The sequence below is a fragment of the Acomys russatus genome, chromosome 19 (genome assembly GCF_903995435.1).
Source record: "Acomys russatus chromosome 19, mAcoRus1.1, whole genome shotgun sequence".
NCBI classification, from domain to species: Eukaryota; Metazoa; Chordata; class Mammalia; order Rodentia; family Muridae; genus Acomys; species Acomys russatus.
This window is the reverse complement of record NC_067155.1, coordinates 3,159,032-3,172,479: the sequence shown is the minus strand read 5'-3', so window position 1 is coordinate 3,172,479 and position 13,448 is coordinate 3,159,032. Positions and strand designations below refer to the sequence as shown.

General features: G+C 50.0%; 1 protein-coding gene across 1 annotated transcript in view; it reads left to right on the top strand.

Annotated features, from left to right (window-relative positions):
* Ankrd27 (ankyrin repeat domain 27) overlaps window positions 1–12,474 on the top strand; it is a 50,652-nt gene extending 38,178 nt beyond the window's left edge. Inside the window, 7 exon segments of the mRNA XM_051161805.1 lie at window positions 1,050–1,247; window positions 2,711–2,830; window positions 6,058–6,219; window positions 7,662–7,773; window positions 10,078–10,158; window positions 11,592–11,752; window positions 11,754–12,474. Of these exon segments, the coding sequence (XP_051017762.1) occupies window positions 1,050–1,247; window positions 2,711–2,830; window positions 6,058–6,219; window positions 7,662–7,773; window positions 10,078–10,158; window positions 11,592–11,752; window positions 11,754–11,795 (876 nt within the window). The 3' untranslated portion in view covers window positions 11,796–12,474.
* The last annotated feature ends 974 nt before the right edge of the window (window positions 12,475–13,448 follow it).

Genomic DNA, 13,448 nt, shown 5'->3' with positions numbered 1-13,448 from the left:
GGGCACGATGGCGCACAGAAACACAAATACATACATACATACATACATACATACATACATAAAGCAGTTTCATGATTTAAAAAGGGGAGGTATTGCCGGGCGTGGTGGCACACGCCTTTAATCCTATCACTCCAGAAGCTGAGGCTGGCGGATCACTGTGAGTTTGAAGCCAGCCTGGTCTACAAAGCGAGTCCAGGACAGCCAAGGATACACAGAGAGACCCTGTCTTGAAAAACCAATTTTAAAAAGGGGGGTGGGGGAGTTACACGATGTACTGACTGTTTCGGCAGGTTTGGCAGACATGTAGGCAATCTGTTTTTTTGACTCTCAGGCTGGCTTTGAACTCACATTGTAGTTAAGGATGACCTTGAACCCCTGACCCTCCTACATTACCTAGGTGCTGGGACTACAGCTGTGTGCCACCCACCCCACCAGCTTTCACGCATAGCCTTCTGCTAAACACTGTCGTGAAGAGACACTGTCTGTGTGTCAGTACTCTCCCGCTCAGGAAACGCCCACCCTCCCCCATCACCCCTGGAGACCTACGGTCAGTCTCCTTAGCACTGGGCGCTGTCACTCCTTATGCGCAGGTGCATTTCCCGTGACTGGCCATGTTACCGGAACGACCATCACTTCGCTTGGCCGTGACGCCTTCCATTGTGTTTGGAGTTAGGGCTGGTGCCCAGCGTGCCTGCGCCGCCCGCTTGTCCCAGCCTGTCTTATTGCACAGGCTTGGTTTTTCTCAATTACGTTTCATGGATTCCCTGTCCTTCATTTGTGAGCTTTGTGTCTTTGGGGCACCCATCTGACATGATAAGGTATCCCTGTGGACGGCTCACTCTGGTGAATACTGGAAGCCAGACTTTTGGTACCTCTTCCCCGTCCGAAGAAGTGGGAAATCACTCACAGGCCATATTGAGTCCAGATCCCTCTGTGATCCCAAAATTTGCCGAGGAGCTGTTGGGGAGCAGAGAGGTCCTTTCCAGCACTGTCCCAGCCTTGCCTCCTAAGTACTAATGCCACGCATTTGCACCCTCTGCCTTACCCAGAAACTGGCAAGGATTCCTGCCAGTGGCCTTGGTGTCAATGCGACCGACCAGGACGGCTTCTCTCCCCTGCACATGGCTGCCTTGCATGGCCGGACCGACCTCGTCCCCCTCCTCCTGAAGCACGGTGCCCACTCGGGTGCCAGGAACACAAGCCAAGCCGTCCCGCTCCACCTGGCCTGCCAGCAGGGCCACTTTCAGGTACGGCCCCCCATCGCCTGGGCAGCAAAGTAGGGGCTTGATTTGGGGAGGAACCGCACTTGGTGACAGTGCGCTGGGGCAGTGCTAGGGGACATCCAGAGGACCTCCTTCGTGGCACCCCTGACCTGGGAGTGGTCCCACTCTCCTCCCCACTGCCACTCAGACTGGGAGGTATAAAGCTGTCACTGTGATCCTGACCACAGCAAGACTGCGTCTCTTCTGTGTAAAGGAACCAGGCCCCTTTCCTTAAGGACTCCCATCAAGGCCAAAGTCTGAAAAAAAAAATGTAAAAACTGGCCTACCCAGTCCTCCGTTAAGGACCCCCATTAAGGCCAAAGTCTTACCTGCTTAAAAAGTCCAGTTGGGGCTGGAGAGATGGCTCAGTGTTTAAGAGCACTGCCTGCTCTTCCAAAGGATCCCAGCACCCGCATGGCAGCTCACAACTGTCTTTGACTCCAAGATCTGACACCCCCACACCAGCACACATAAATTAAATAAAAAATATTTAAAAAAAAAAAAAAAAAGTCCAGTTTGTCCCAAGGATAGCGACAGTCCACCTGTGCTGAGAGTCCAGCACAGCGAGTTTGTGTTACAGATTGTGTTTAATATTTTCACTTTCCCAGGAATGTACTTACCCCTCCCAACTAAAAAAGTTCCTAACACCTCTGTGAGTGCTTCAACCAATCACATGCTGTAAAACTCATTTCTTTGTCTAAAACCTATAAAGGCCCGTGCCTCTGCTTCTCTGGGTCTCTCCAGCTCGAAAGATATTAGCAGACCCCGTCGTGTCGGCTCAATAAATTCCTATGCATTCGCATTGACAACGAACTCTGTCTCTCAGTAGGGACCCCGAAAATAGACCAGAGATCTCTCAAAAGGTCTCAGTCTTACATGTCAACGTTCTGGCCTTTAGATCTGTGCAAACAGCTTCATATTTTATAAAGTATATTCAAGGCCCTGTATAGAGCTCCAAGACAGAAATTTGCAATTACTAACATTTGTTTTGTTTTGAAGTGAGGTCTTAATATATTAACTCGGCCTGGTCTCAAACTTTCAATCCTCCTGCCTCAGCCTCCTGAGTGCGGGGATTGCAGGTGTGTGCCATCACACTTGGCGTTGAACCGATTAGCATGCTAACGTCGGTTTTCTTTGGGAAGTTGTCTCTGTTACTATCACTTACATCATCCTCTGCCTTGGGGACCTCCACTGTGGGGCCATGGCTCCAGCCCACATCTCTCTCAGACATCTCTCAGAGTGCTTCCCATCATGCATTGGGAGCAAAGGCTGCAATTCTGCGTAGGTCACTAAGGGTGGAAACCCTACTGCCGGCACATTGTGGGCGCAGACGGGACCCCCACAATCGAGAACCCCTTCTGTTACTCCAGAGGGTCCTTTTTACCTGAGAAGAAAGAGTTCCTTTTCTAAATTGTAATTACGATCGGCGTCTCTCTTCTCTGGACTAGGTGGTGAAATGTCTCTTAGATGCCAATGCAAAACCTAATAAAAAGGACCTTGGTGGGAACACGCCTCTCATCTATGCCTGCTCTGGTGGCCATCATGAAGTGGCTGCACTGTTGCTACAGGTAAAAGCCTCCCTGCCACACCGGGCCTTTTCTTAAAAAGCAATTTTTGTTATTACAGTTCTTAAAGATTTATTTTTTATTTTATGTATATGCGTGGTTTGCCTGCATGTAAGTATGTATGTATACCATGTAGTGCAGTGCCCTCAGAGACCAGAAGAGGGCACCAGATCCCCTGGAACTGCAGCTAACAGACTGCTGTGCCCTGTCTGATGTGGGTGCTGGGAACTATATGCAGGTCCCCTTCAAGAGCAGCGCACTACAGAGCTGTCCGCCAGCCCCTGCACAAGGCCTTCTAACACCCTGTCTGTGCCTGCCTGTCAATCAGCCTTCTCTGGGAAGGTGAACTGTGTGCCTGCATTTCTGCTAGTGATTCTGTGGCAGATGGGCCAGTGTTAGGGAGATGACCAGGGTCAGTGAGGTGGCCCCGCTTGAACTGAAGATCTGGGCCTGGCCTTCTCCCATTGGGAATGCTAAAGTTAGCACGCATTGATGGTAAATCGGAGACTGAAGACGCTGCCCCCTCACACAGCCTTGTCCATACCTCTGCCACTTCACACTGCTCACGCCGATTCACACTGCTCACACCACTTTACAATGCTCAGGCTGCTTCTCACGCCACTATATACTACTCACACCACTTCACACTGCTCACACTGCTTCATGCTGCTCATGTCACTTCACATTGCCCACACTGCTTCATACTGCTCACGCCACTTCACACTGCTCACACCGCTTCATACTGCTCACACCGCTTCACACTGCTCACGCCACTTCACACTGCTCACACAGCTTCACACTGTTCACGCCACTTCACACTGCTCACACCGCTTCTCACGCTACATCATACTGCTCGCGCCACTTCACACTGCTCACACTGCTTCATACTGCTCATGCCATTTCACACTGCTCACACCACTTCACACTGCTCACACCCACTTCATACTGCTCATGCCACTTCACACTGCTCACACCGCTTCTCACGCCACATCATACTGCTCGTGCCTCTTCACACTGCTCACACTGCTTCATACTGCTCATGCCATTTCACACTGCTCACACCATTTCACACTGCTCACACCCACTTCATACTGCTCACGCCGCTTCACACTGCTCATGTGTTCTGAAAACAATGCATGGGCAGAAGCGAGGCACAGCGCTGCGTGCCTGCCATCCTCGCACTCAGGAGGCTGAGGCAGAGGGTTGATAGTTCCAGGCCAGCCTGTGCTGTGTAGTGGAACCCCATCTCAAGGTACACAGAAACAAAGTGTGTGTGCTTTTTACATTAGTATGCTTTGTTTTCTATTTCATGTCAGAAATTGTTGTTTGAAGCCTCGGCTGCTCTTGGCCCGGGGTGTTGGCACATTGTAATTCTAGTACTTGAGAGACCAGAGCCAGCCTGGGGAACTCAGTGAGAGGAACTCAAACCAAACCAAACAAAATACCCAGTACCCCTTGAGTTTGGGTGGTCAGGAAGCACGGATACACCAGAGTTCCGCTGTTCGGCAGTTACTGTAAGCTGGCTTCTGTTCTTTCGTGCCGTGTTGACAAGCACTGCAGTGCACATCCTCAGTGGGGAATATGTTTTGCTTAGTGGTTTGTTTGTTTTAATCCACAGAAAGTTAAGGAAAATGTTTTTTTTTTTTTTTCTATTTAACATAGAAAATTAATGCTCAGAAGAAACTGTTGCTTACAGCCTTGATTTGGGGCCTGAGGAGACGGCTCAGCAGTTAACAATACAAGCTCTTTCAGAAAGGGGCCTTTGGCTCCCAGCATCATATCAGGTGGCTCACAACCACCAGAAATGAGAGCTCCGGGAACCTGGTGCTTCTGGCCTCAATAGGCACCAGTGCTCACACAAAGACCCACACAAACACACACATACACATAACCAAAAATTGGAAGAAAAGAAAATCGAACTTGATTTTTAAAAAGAAGTTCCAAAAATTCTTTATTGAGCCACACACCCAGGAAGCTGAGTTTGAAGCTATCCTGGAATACATAGAAAGTTTGGGGCTAGCCTGGGCTACATAGTGACACCATCTCAAAAGCAGATTTTTTTTTTTTTTTTTTTTGAGACAAAGTCTTACTGTGTAGCTCTGGCTGCCCTTGAACTCACCATGTAGACATGCTGGCCTCAAACTCAAAGAAATAGGCTTGCTTCTGCCTCCTGAGTGCTAGGATTAGCTACTGTTGACACTAAGCTGTCTTCAGAAAATAATTTTATGGACCTAGGCGATGGCCTAGCAAGTATACATGATTGTGCAAGCCCAGCTACCTAAGTTCTAAATTCCATGCCTGCATTCCACGTAGAAAGTGGATGGATGAGATGACCCGGAGCTACAGAAAAGAAAATGGTATTAGAAACACTGGCTGTTCTTTTTGTTTGGTTGGTTATTTGGTTTGTTTTTCAAGACAGGGTTTCTCTATGTAGCCCTGGCTGTTCTGGAACTCGCTCTGTAGGCCAGGCTGGCCCCTAACTAAGAGACCCACCTGCCTCTGCCTCCTGAGTGCTGGAATCAAAGGCGTGTGCCACCATGCCCAGCTTACCGGCTATTCTTTCAGGGGACCCAAGTTCGTTTCTCAGCATCCCTATAGTGCCTTACAATCACCCATGTTCCAAGGTTTTTGTGGCCATTTTCTGGCCTCCAGAGCCACAGGGCATGCACACAATGGACGTACACACCTACTGGCGAAACATTCATACATATAAAATAAAAATAAATAAACCTTTTAAGAATGTGGATGCTAGAGAGCTGGCTCAGAAGTTAAGTGCACTGTCTGTTCTTTCAGAGGTCCTGACTTCAATTCCCAGCAACCACACGGTGGCTCACAACCATCTATAATGTGACCTCATGCCCCGTTCTAGCCTGCAGGTGTATATTCAGGCAAAACACTGTACATAATAAATGAATGAATGAATGAATGAATGAATGTGGCTGCCCTGTAGTTCCTGCCTATACTCCCAGCACTCCTACCTCAAGATGAGAGTTGGGGATGGGAGAGTTGGCAAGGTGTTCCCATATGCAGTCGAGCGACAGAAACAAGAGAGACCTCACTCACCTCAGAAACAGGCAGGAGGAGAGATCAACTCCCAAAGGGTTGTTTTCTGACCACTGTATGTGTGTTGTGATAGCGTGTACCTCTGACAATAGATAAATGTTTACAAAGTAGTTTTCTAGCCACCAGTCACATCGGCTCGGCACCTACTGTCCCCGCCTCTCTCCTAGCGTGGGGCCTCCATCAACGCTACCAACGAGAAAGGCAACACGGCCCTGCACGAGGCTGTGATGGCAAGGCATGCCTTGGTGGTGGAGCTGCTTCTGTTCCACGGAGCGTCTGCTGACATCCTGAACAAGAGGCAGTACACGGCTGCGGACTGCGCAGACCAGGTGATGGAGGGCGCGTGCGCAGACTAGGTGATGGAGGGCGCACGACGACCCAGGCAGGCTCGCACTCCCCGAAGCACACCACGCCTTCCTTGTGGTCAGAGCAGATGTGAGATGACAGCAGCCAGGTGGTTGGTGCTCCGTGCTGAGCTAAGTGAGCGTGCCCGACGTCCACTGGCGGGGCTAGACACGTGCCAGCGTCCAGTGCTCACTCTTTCTGACCCGAGGGAAGGTGGAGCACCTATCAACCGCTACTATTACATGCCTTAGTCTGGTACGCACAGATGCTGTCACATCTGGGAAGTGGCAGGTCAGATGTCATTCTTGGTGTGCCAGCCCGGTAGCATAATGGAGAGTTTTAGTTGTGGAGTTAAATCCTTCAGATTTAGAGAGAATTTAGATCCCCAGTTTACTACTCTCTCCAGTGTGGTTGATTCAATCATGGCGAAAGAGGGTCGCTTCCCTCTGCTCCTGTCTTCATGGGGAATCTTGGTTTTAAACTCCAAGTGGAGAGCTCGTTGGTTGTTGATTGGCCCAATAGAGATGTTAAAGTCATTGTAAAGCCAACCTAATTGTTTAATTAATTATTTAATTTCAAACCCAGTGACATTTAGGGCGAGGCTCAGTGGTAGAGCCCCTGCCTAGAATCCCCCAGTGAGGAGCTGGGGTGTGGCTTAGTGATAGAGCCCCTGCCTAGAATCCCCCAGTGAGGAGCTGGGGTGTGGCTCAGTGGTAGAGCCCCTGCCTAGAATTCCCCAGTGAGGGGCTGGGGTGTGGCTCAGTGGTAGAGCCTACAATCCCTTACTGAGAGGCTGGGAGTCGCTCATTGTAGAGCCCCTGCCCATCATGTGCAAAGTCTTGGGTGGCATCCCTAGCTCCTCAAAAAGGAAATACTTTCAAATAATTGTCTTTTATTGTCTTAATGTAGAGAATGAATATACCTTTAAGTATATTCAAGTATATGCACTGGGTGACAAGGTGATGTTGAATTTTAGGCGTCCCTTGAATGTGTTGAGGTGTCTATGAGGGTTGATGTTACTTAACAGGTAACACGTAACTTTTCACTTGGTACTTTCTCAAAGATGGATGATGCGGAGGATGCTCTCCTGGGTGTGAATTGGTCCCTGGCTCCTGAACAGCCTCCTGATAACCACGTAGTTCCAGCCCCCGCTGTGCTTCCCCCAGGCTGTGTTTGACACAGTTTCCCTGTTGCCGGGGCGTGAACTCCTGAGCTCCACCTACTCCCCAGCCCCACGTGCCGGGACAGTGGACGCATGCGCAGAGGGGCCTTGGCGTCGTCTCTTTGTTTGTGTGTTGTTGTTTCGGAGCTAGTGTAGGGAGGGGTTTTAGTCACTGCAGTATTGCTATCTAGACGGAAGCCCGAGTGGTGATCTGCTGAGAAAACATCAAAACACCTGAGTGACGTTTCCCCCTCTAAATTGTAGGACTCGAAAATAATGGAGTTGCTGCAGGTAGTGCCAGGTTGTGTTGCATCCTTAAGCAGTGCCGGGGAGACGGACGGCAAGGACTGTGTGACCGTTCAGATCAGGAAGAAATGTAAGTCCACCCGTGACGTCTGTCTGTGTAGTTGGTGCTTTCGGGGTGTGTGTGTGTGTGTGTGTGTGTGTGTGTGTGTGTGTGTGTATGGATGTGTGTGTATGTGTGGATCAGTGTGGTGTGTGGATGTGTATGGGTAAAGTGAATTTTTGTGTTATGTATGAATGTTTGTATAATTATGTGTATGTTTAAATGTGCGTGTGTGTGTGTGTGTGTGTGATTATGTGTATGTTTTTTCCCCCCTTTTTTTCTCGAGACAGGGTTTCTCTGTGTAGCCTTGACTGTCCTGGACTCACTTTGTAGACCAGTCTGACCTTGAACTCACAGCGATCCACCTGCCTCTGCCTCCCGAGTGCTGGGATTAAAGGCATGCACCACCACCGTCTGGTGATTGTGTGTTATGTTTAAATGTGTGTGTCTGTGTGTGAGTGTGTCTATGTCTGAGTGTGAGTGTGTGTGTCTGTATGTGTATATGAATGTGTGTGATTGTTTAAATGTGTCTGTGTGTGCATGTGTGTGCCTATATGTGTGTGTCTGTGTGTGTGTGTATATGGGTGTGTGTCTATATGTGTGTGTGTGTCTGCATCTGTGTGTGTGTCTATATGTGTGTGTCTCTGTGTGTGTGTGTGTGTCGTCAGCCTTGGCTGGCATTCCATAGGAGCCGCCTGGCTTGTAGTCACAGGACTTCCCACCGGGCTGGAGCAGGCTGCCTGCCGAGGATATGGCCCTGCCTGGCTTTGCTTCCCCAGGCCTGCGTGTGTGTGTGGGAACCGTGTGTGTGCTCAGTGTCCTTGGAGACTAGAAGAGGGCCTCTGCTGACCTGGGACTGGAGTTGCAGTCACCACATGGGTGCGGGGAACCAAACCGCGGTCCTCGGAGGAGCAGCCAGTGCTCTGAGCCGCTGGGCCTTGACTTTGGTCCCGGGGCTGGAACTCGACTCTTTATGCCTCACAGGCAAGCACTTGACCAACCAGCTCCCCAGCCCGTCAGTGGTTTTTGGCTGTGGATTTTGGGGGTGGCAGGCATGAATCTATGGCCTCGCACATGCCAAGCAGGTGCTCCACTGCTGAGCCATGCCCCTAGCCCTGTTTGCATTTAATTTCAAATGAGAACTGTAATTATTGTCATGACAGGGAGGAATACAGGGGCCATAGAAACCATGTAGATCAGGGTGTGTCAGGTGAGGAGCTGTGTTTTGAGCTAGTTTTCTGGTTGACTGTAATAATGTCCCCTGCAGAAGAAAGATTGACTATAGTGCCAGCTTCACCATCCAGGCCTCCCGTTCACAACTGGGGAGAGCAACAGTCTTGATTCTCTCTTGTCTCATGTCCTAAATCCAGGTGTTCTGTGCACTTCCAGGATACGCAGGGTGAATGCTAGCCTCCCCGAGGCCTGAGCCGCTTAAGACCCGAGAGTCTAAGGATTTCCCTTGCACATACTAGGCAAGTGCCTACCACTGAGTCGCGCTCCAGCCCTCTTTTGCGGTTTTTTTTTTAAAGATTTATTTATTATTTATACACTGTTCTGTCTGCATGTGAGCCTGCATGCCAGAAGAGAGCACCAGATCTCGTTATAGATGGCTGTGAGCCACCATGTGGTTGCTGGGAATTGAACTCAGGACCTCTGGTAGACCAGACAGTGCTCTTAACCTCTGAGCCATCTCTCCAGCCCCGGTTTTTTTTTTTTTTTTTAAGTTATGTATGTGTGTGCTTGTCTGCATGTGGGTATGTGCACATGAGTGCAGGTGCGTATGGAGTCCAGAAGAGGGCAGCAGAGCCCCTGGACCTGGAGTCACAGGTGATGGTGAGTTGTCTGTGAACCAAACTTGTGTCCCTTCTACAAGCAGCACACCCCCTTAACCACTGAACCGTCTCTCCAGCCCCTTAGTGTTTTTTAGTTTGCAGGGGCGCCAAGGGTGGTGTAATTAGATACCTGCCCAGCAGTATCCAGAATGAGTACTTTCTTTTTAAAACATTATTTAAAAGAGATTCTATTTCACGAGCTTTTCAAATTTGGGTTTGAATGTAGTTGTAACCACATAGATAAATCCAGACATTCCTAGAGAATCCTGGGGCAGCCCTGCTGTAACTGGGTGCAGTTGAGGGGCACCCACATAAAGACCTCGCCTCGTCTCACCAGGGTTTGCCTAGTGAGGACTAGCTATCTACCAGGTTTTTAAGGCGAATTCAGCACTCAGCTTTCTAAACTTTGTTAAGCTGGGAAATCAGTGCACTTACGTGTACTGCAGTTTTAAAGTCACCTTTATTTATGAAGTTTTCGGGTGTTTTACTATTCTATTCACAGGGAACCCCAAAATGTACGACCTGCCGGAAGAACCATTTAGGAGGCAGTTTTGTCTCGCTGGCCCCGGGCCCTTTCCAGTGAGTATCTAGCACAGGTTGACTTTCCCTGGGGGATGCTGGGATCTGTGCCTCTTTAACTGCGCGTGCAGTGCTGCCATCTTGTGGCCAGTAGCCGTTAAGACTACCCAGAGGCTTCACTTGGTTTATTTTGCGTTTCAGGGAAAGGACCTGAAGGGATCCAAGTGTGCCTGATCTCACAGGAGACTCTCTGCGGGAGGTGAGCGCTTGCGCCACGGGGGCTTCCAAGGTCTAGCTTCTAAAAAAATAATCCACAAAGAACCTTTCTCCTCCACTGTCATTTTCATCCTGTTATCTCCTTCATTGAAAGAATAAGCAACAGTTAAAACTTGAGCTTTACAGTGGGGCAGGCGAGAGTGTAGCCTTCTGGGTAAATTTAAAACTAAAGCTCTGGACAAGCCAGGTGCCATATTCCTTTCATCCCCAGCGCTCAGGAGGCAGAGGCCGGTGGATCTCTGTGAGTTCAAGGCTAGCCAGGGCTACATAGTGAAACCCTGTCTCCAGAAAAACAAAAACAAAAACAAAAAACATACTGTCTCCAAAAAAACATAAAGCGACAGTTCTGAGCTGAGGGAGTCGGGGAGAAGTGGAGAGGTACAGTGCACATGGGAAAGCTGCAGTTCAGTGTTTACAGAAAGCAGAAGAGCCCAGATTTTACTGCTTTTTAATATTTGAAATACATAAGGACAGTCTGTATGTAGACAGCATAGTTATCTCCCCCCCCACACCACACGTAGATCTTTATGTACCCAACTTGCTGCTACTGAACCAATTAGAAAAGGCCTGATGTACAGTCTATAGCGCTGTAAAGCGATGCATCTCAGAAGCCTTTCCCTCTCCCAGTTGAAGAGAAAGAAAGGACGCCATGCACAGCCTGGGTTTGCTGGGACAGATAAAGAAAACTTAACACATGATCATTTTAGAGAGTCTCTGCAATAATTAGTCTGACAAATACAGTAATCCTCCCCCACCCCCATGTGCAACAGTTTTCATACCTTCCTCAAACTCAGGGTAATCTTCCTACCTCCGTTTCCCGAGGGCTGGGGTCACAGGTGTAACCTGCCATGCCCGGCTTGCATGACAAAAATCTGATTTCGTATTTTGATTTTTCCATAGTTTTGCTTATATCCCTGCTCCTGGGCAGGTCGTGTGTCAGAGAGGGTCAGTCAGGTGCCCCCTTCCCATGCTGGGTGTGACAATCAGATGTCTTTACCGTGCTGTTTCCGAGCCGGAAAAGCAGGAGCGGCAACAGCACACTTGATCACCGGGATTAGAAACACGTGAGGTGTGACAAGCACATCACTAAATTTCGGGTGCCACTGCACCTGTGGGGTCCTGGGCGCACTGTCTGACAACCTGGGGCAGAGGAGGAGCCACTGCTGTCGTGGGTGGTTAAAGTACAGTACAGCCATTAACTATGTTTTATCTTTTCTTTAGCCAGAGAAGTCACGGGAAAGCAGAATGGCCTGCCAGGCCAGAGCAGCTATCAGATCTCTGAGGAAGGAAACAGTGGCTCCCAGAGAGGCCTGTGCCGAGGCCGGCTGGTCCGCGGGCATACGGTCGCCGATGCAGCCAGACCTCAGGTCCCAGAGGTGACTGGGCCACCTGACCACCCAAGAGGCTGGTGTTTCTCAGGGTTAGCAGTAAGGGACTGGTAAACCTGCCACTGAGACACGAGTCTGCGTGGGTGAGCATGGGGACTGTGTCGAGCTACGTGTACTTTCAATAGCCAGCTTGAGAGATGGCCCCTTGGATTTACTGCCCTCGCCCCCCTTCAAAGCTAACTAGCAAACTTGGAACGGAGTGGGAGGGAGGGAGCAAGCCCCTTTCACCTTCGTACTTGGGTTTCCTGGTCACGGGCAGCAGCTTCACCGCCAGTTCTGACCTCCTCGGGCTGGAAGGCGCTAAATGCCTGTGGTCTGATGAGCAGGCCGACCTTGTGCTAGAAGGATCCCCGTGTCCGGAAGTCCGAGAAGCGGTGTCAGTCCCGTGGCACTGCGCATCCTGTCAGGATGAAGTACAGAACCTGCAAACACTCAAACTGGAAACTGCCCGAACGCCATTTTGATGTTCGTCCCAGTGAAGAGGACCTACCATTCTGCCTTGTCCTACACCGCACGCACGGGAAGAGTTGGCTGTCACTCACTTTCCCAACACAGGCCCTCGGGTCACTGCACGCGCACTCCTGGCAGGTTTCTGCTGGGACCCTCCCCGACCCCGCACGGCTGACGACGGTCACCTGAGAGCAGCTTTGGCACATCTCAAGTCTTTTGATTCAAATTGAAAACGTACAGCACAAACCATGTCACTTTAATTTAGAATTTGTTGCCATTGATTCCTTTTTTTTTTAATAACTTTCTATAGATTGTATTATTTTTTTTTTTTATGTTCTGAGCCTAACGTTGCAAACACGGGTTCGTCCTGAGTCAGTTTTCAAAGGCCTTTGTGAGGGGGAAGTGGTTCTGTGCGCGTGTTTGGAATACCTGCGAATGTAGGGAAGGCAGGGCCGATTATTTTTCTACAAAAGTAATTTATGATTTCTAATTTTTCTACTGTGCCTTGGATATGTGCCAAATGATGGAAAAGAAAACAGTAAACTTTACGACTCTTGAGTGTGTCGTGCCTGGACTTTTGACTCTACCACCCTTCTGTGAACATGTGACAATTCCTCAGTGGGGGACATGGCATTTGCCTGTTCCCCAGTCCTAAGGTCACTCTAGGGAGCCACTGAGTTCATTGGGCCTCCTTCCAGAGCAATGGAGAGAGGTCACAATGGAGGGTGGGCACCCAGCACGGATGAGGACCCCTGCCTATGTGGAGGAAGCCCCCTTCCCTGGCCTTTCTCCCACTCTCCAGCCCCTCTCTGAGGCTATGTGCAATTATAGCAGAATTACATACACAACTGGCTGGAGGGCTGGGCGGACACTTGCTGAGTCCCCGGACTGTGCCCCTACCCCTCCCATAAAGCAGCAGTGACATTCAACAAACCCAGCGGCAAGGTCTTCCTTTCGTGGGCACAGCTGGTGTGAAGAAGATGGTGGCAGCTTGCCTCAAGGGACAGCCCCGCACAACACAGTCCTGTGTATTGAAGGCTGACGGCCCCCCCCCCCCCCCCCGCTCAGGGTGATGAGTCAGCAGCGTGCACAATTCGCCAGAGTGCCCCCCACAAAGACACTTTTTCTGGTGGCACTTAAGTTGCTAGACTGACTTTGGTTCCTGGCCCCTCAGCTTCCTGAGGAGCTGGGATTACAGGCCTGCACCAACACACTCAAAACAGGAAGGAAGGAATGTAGC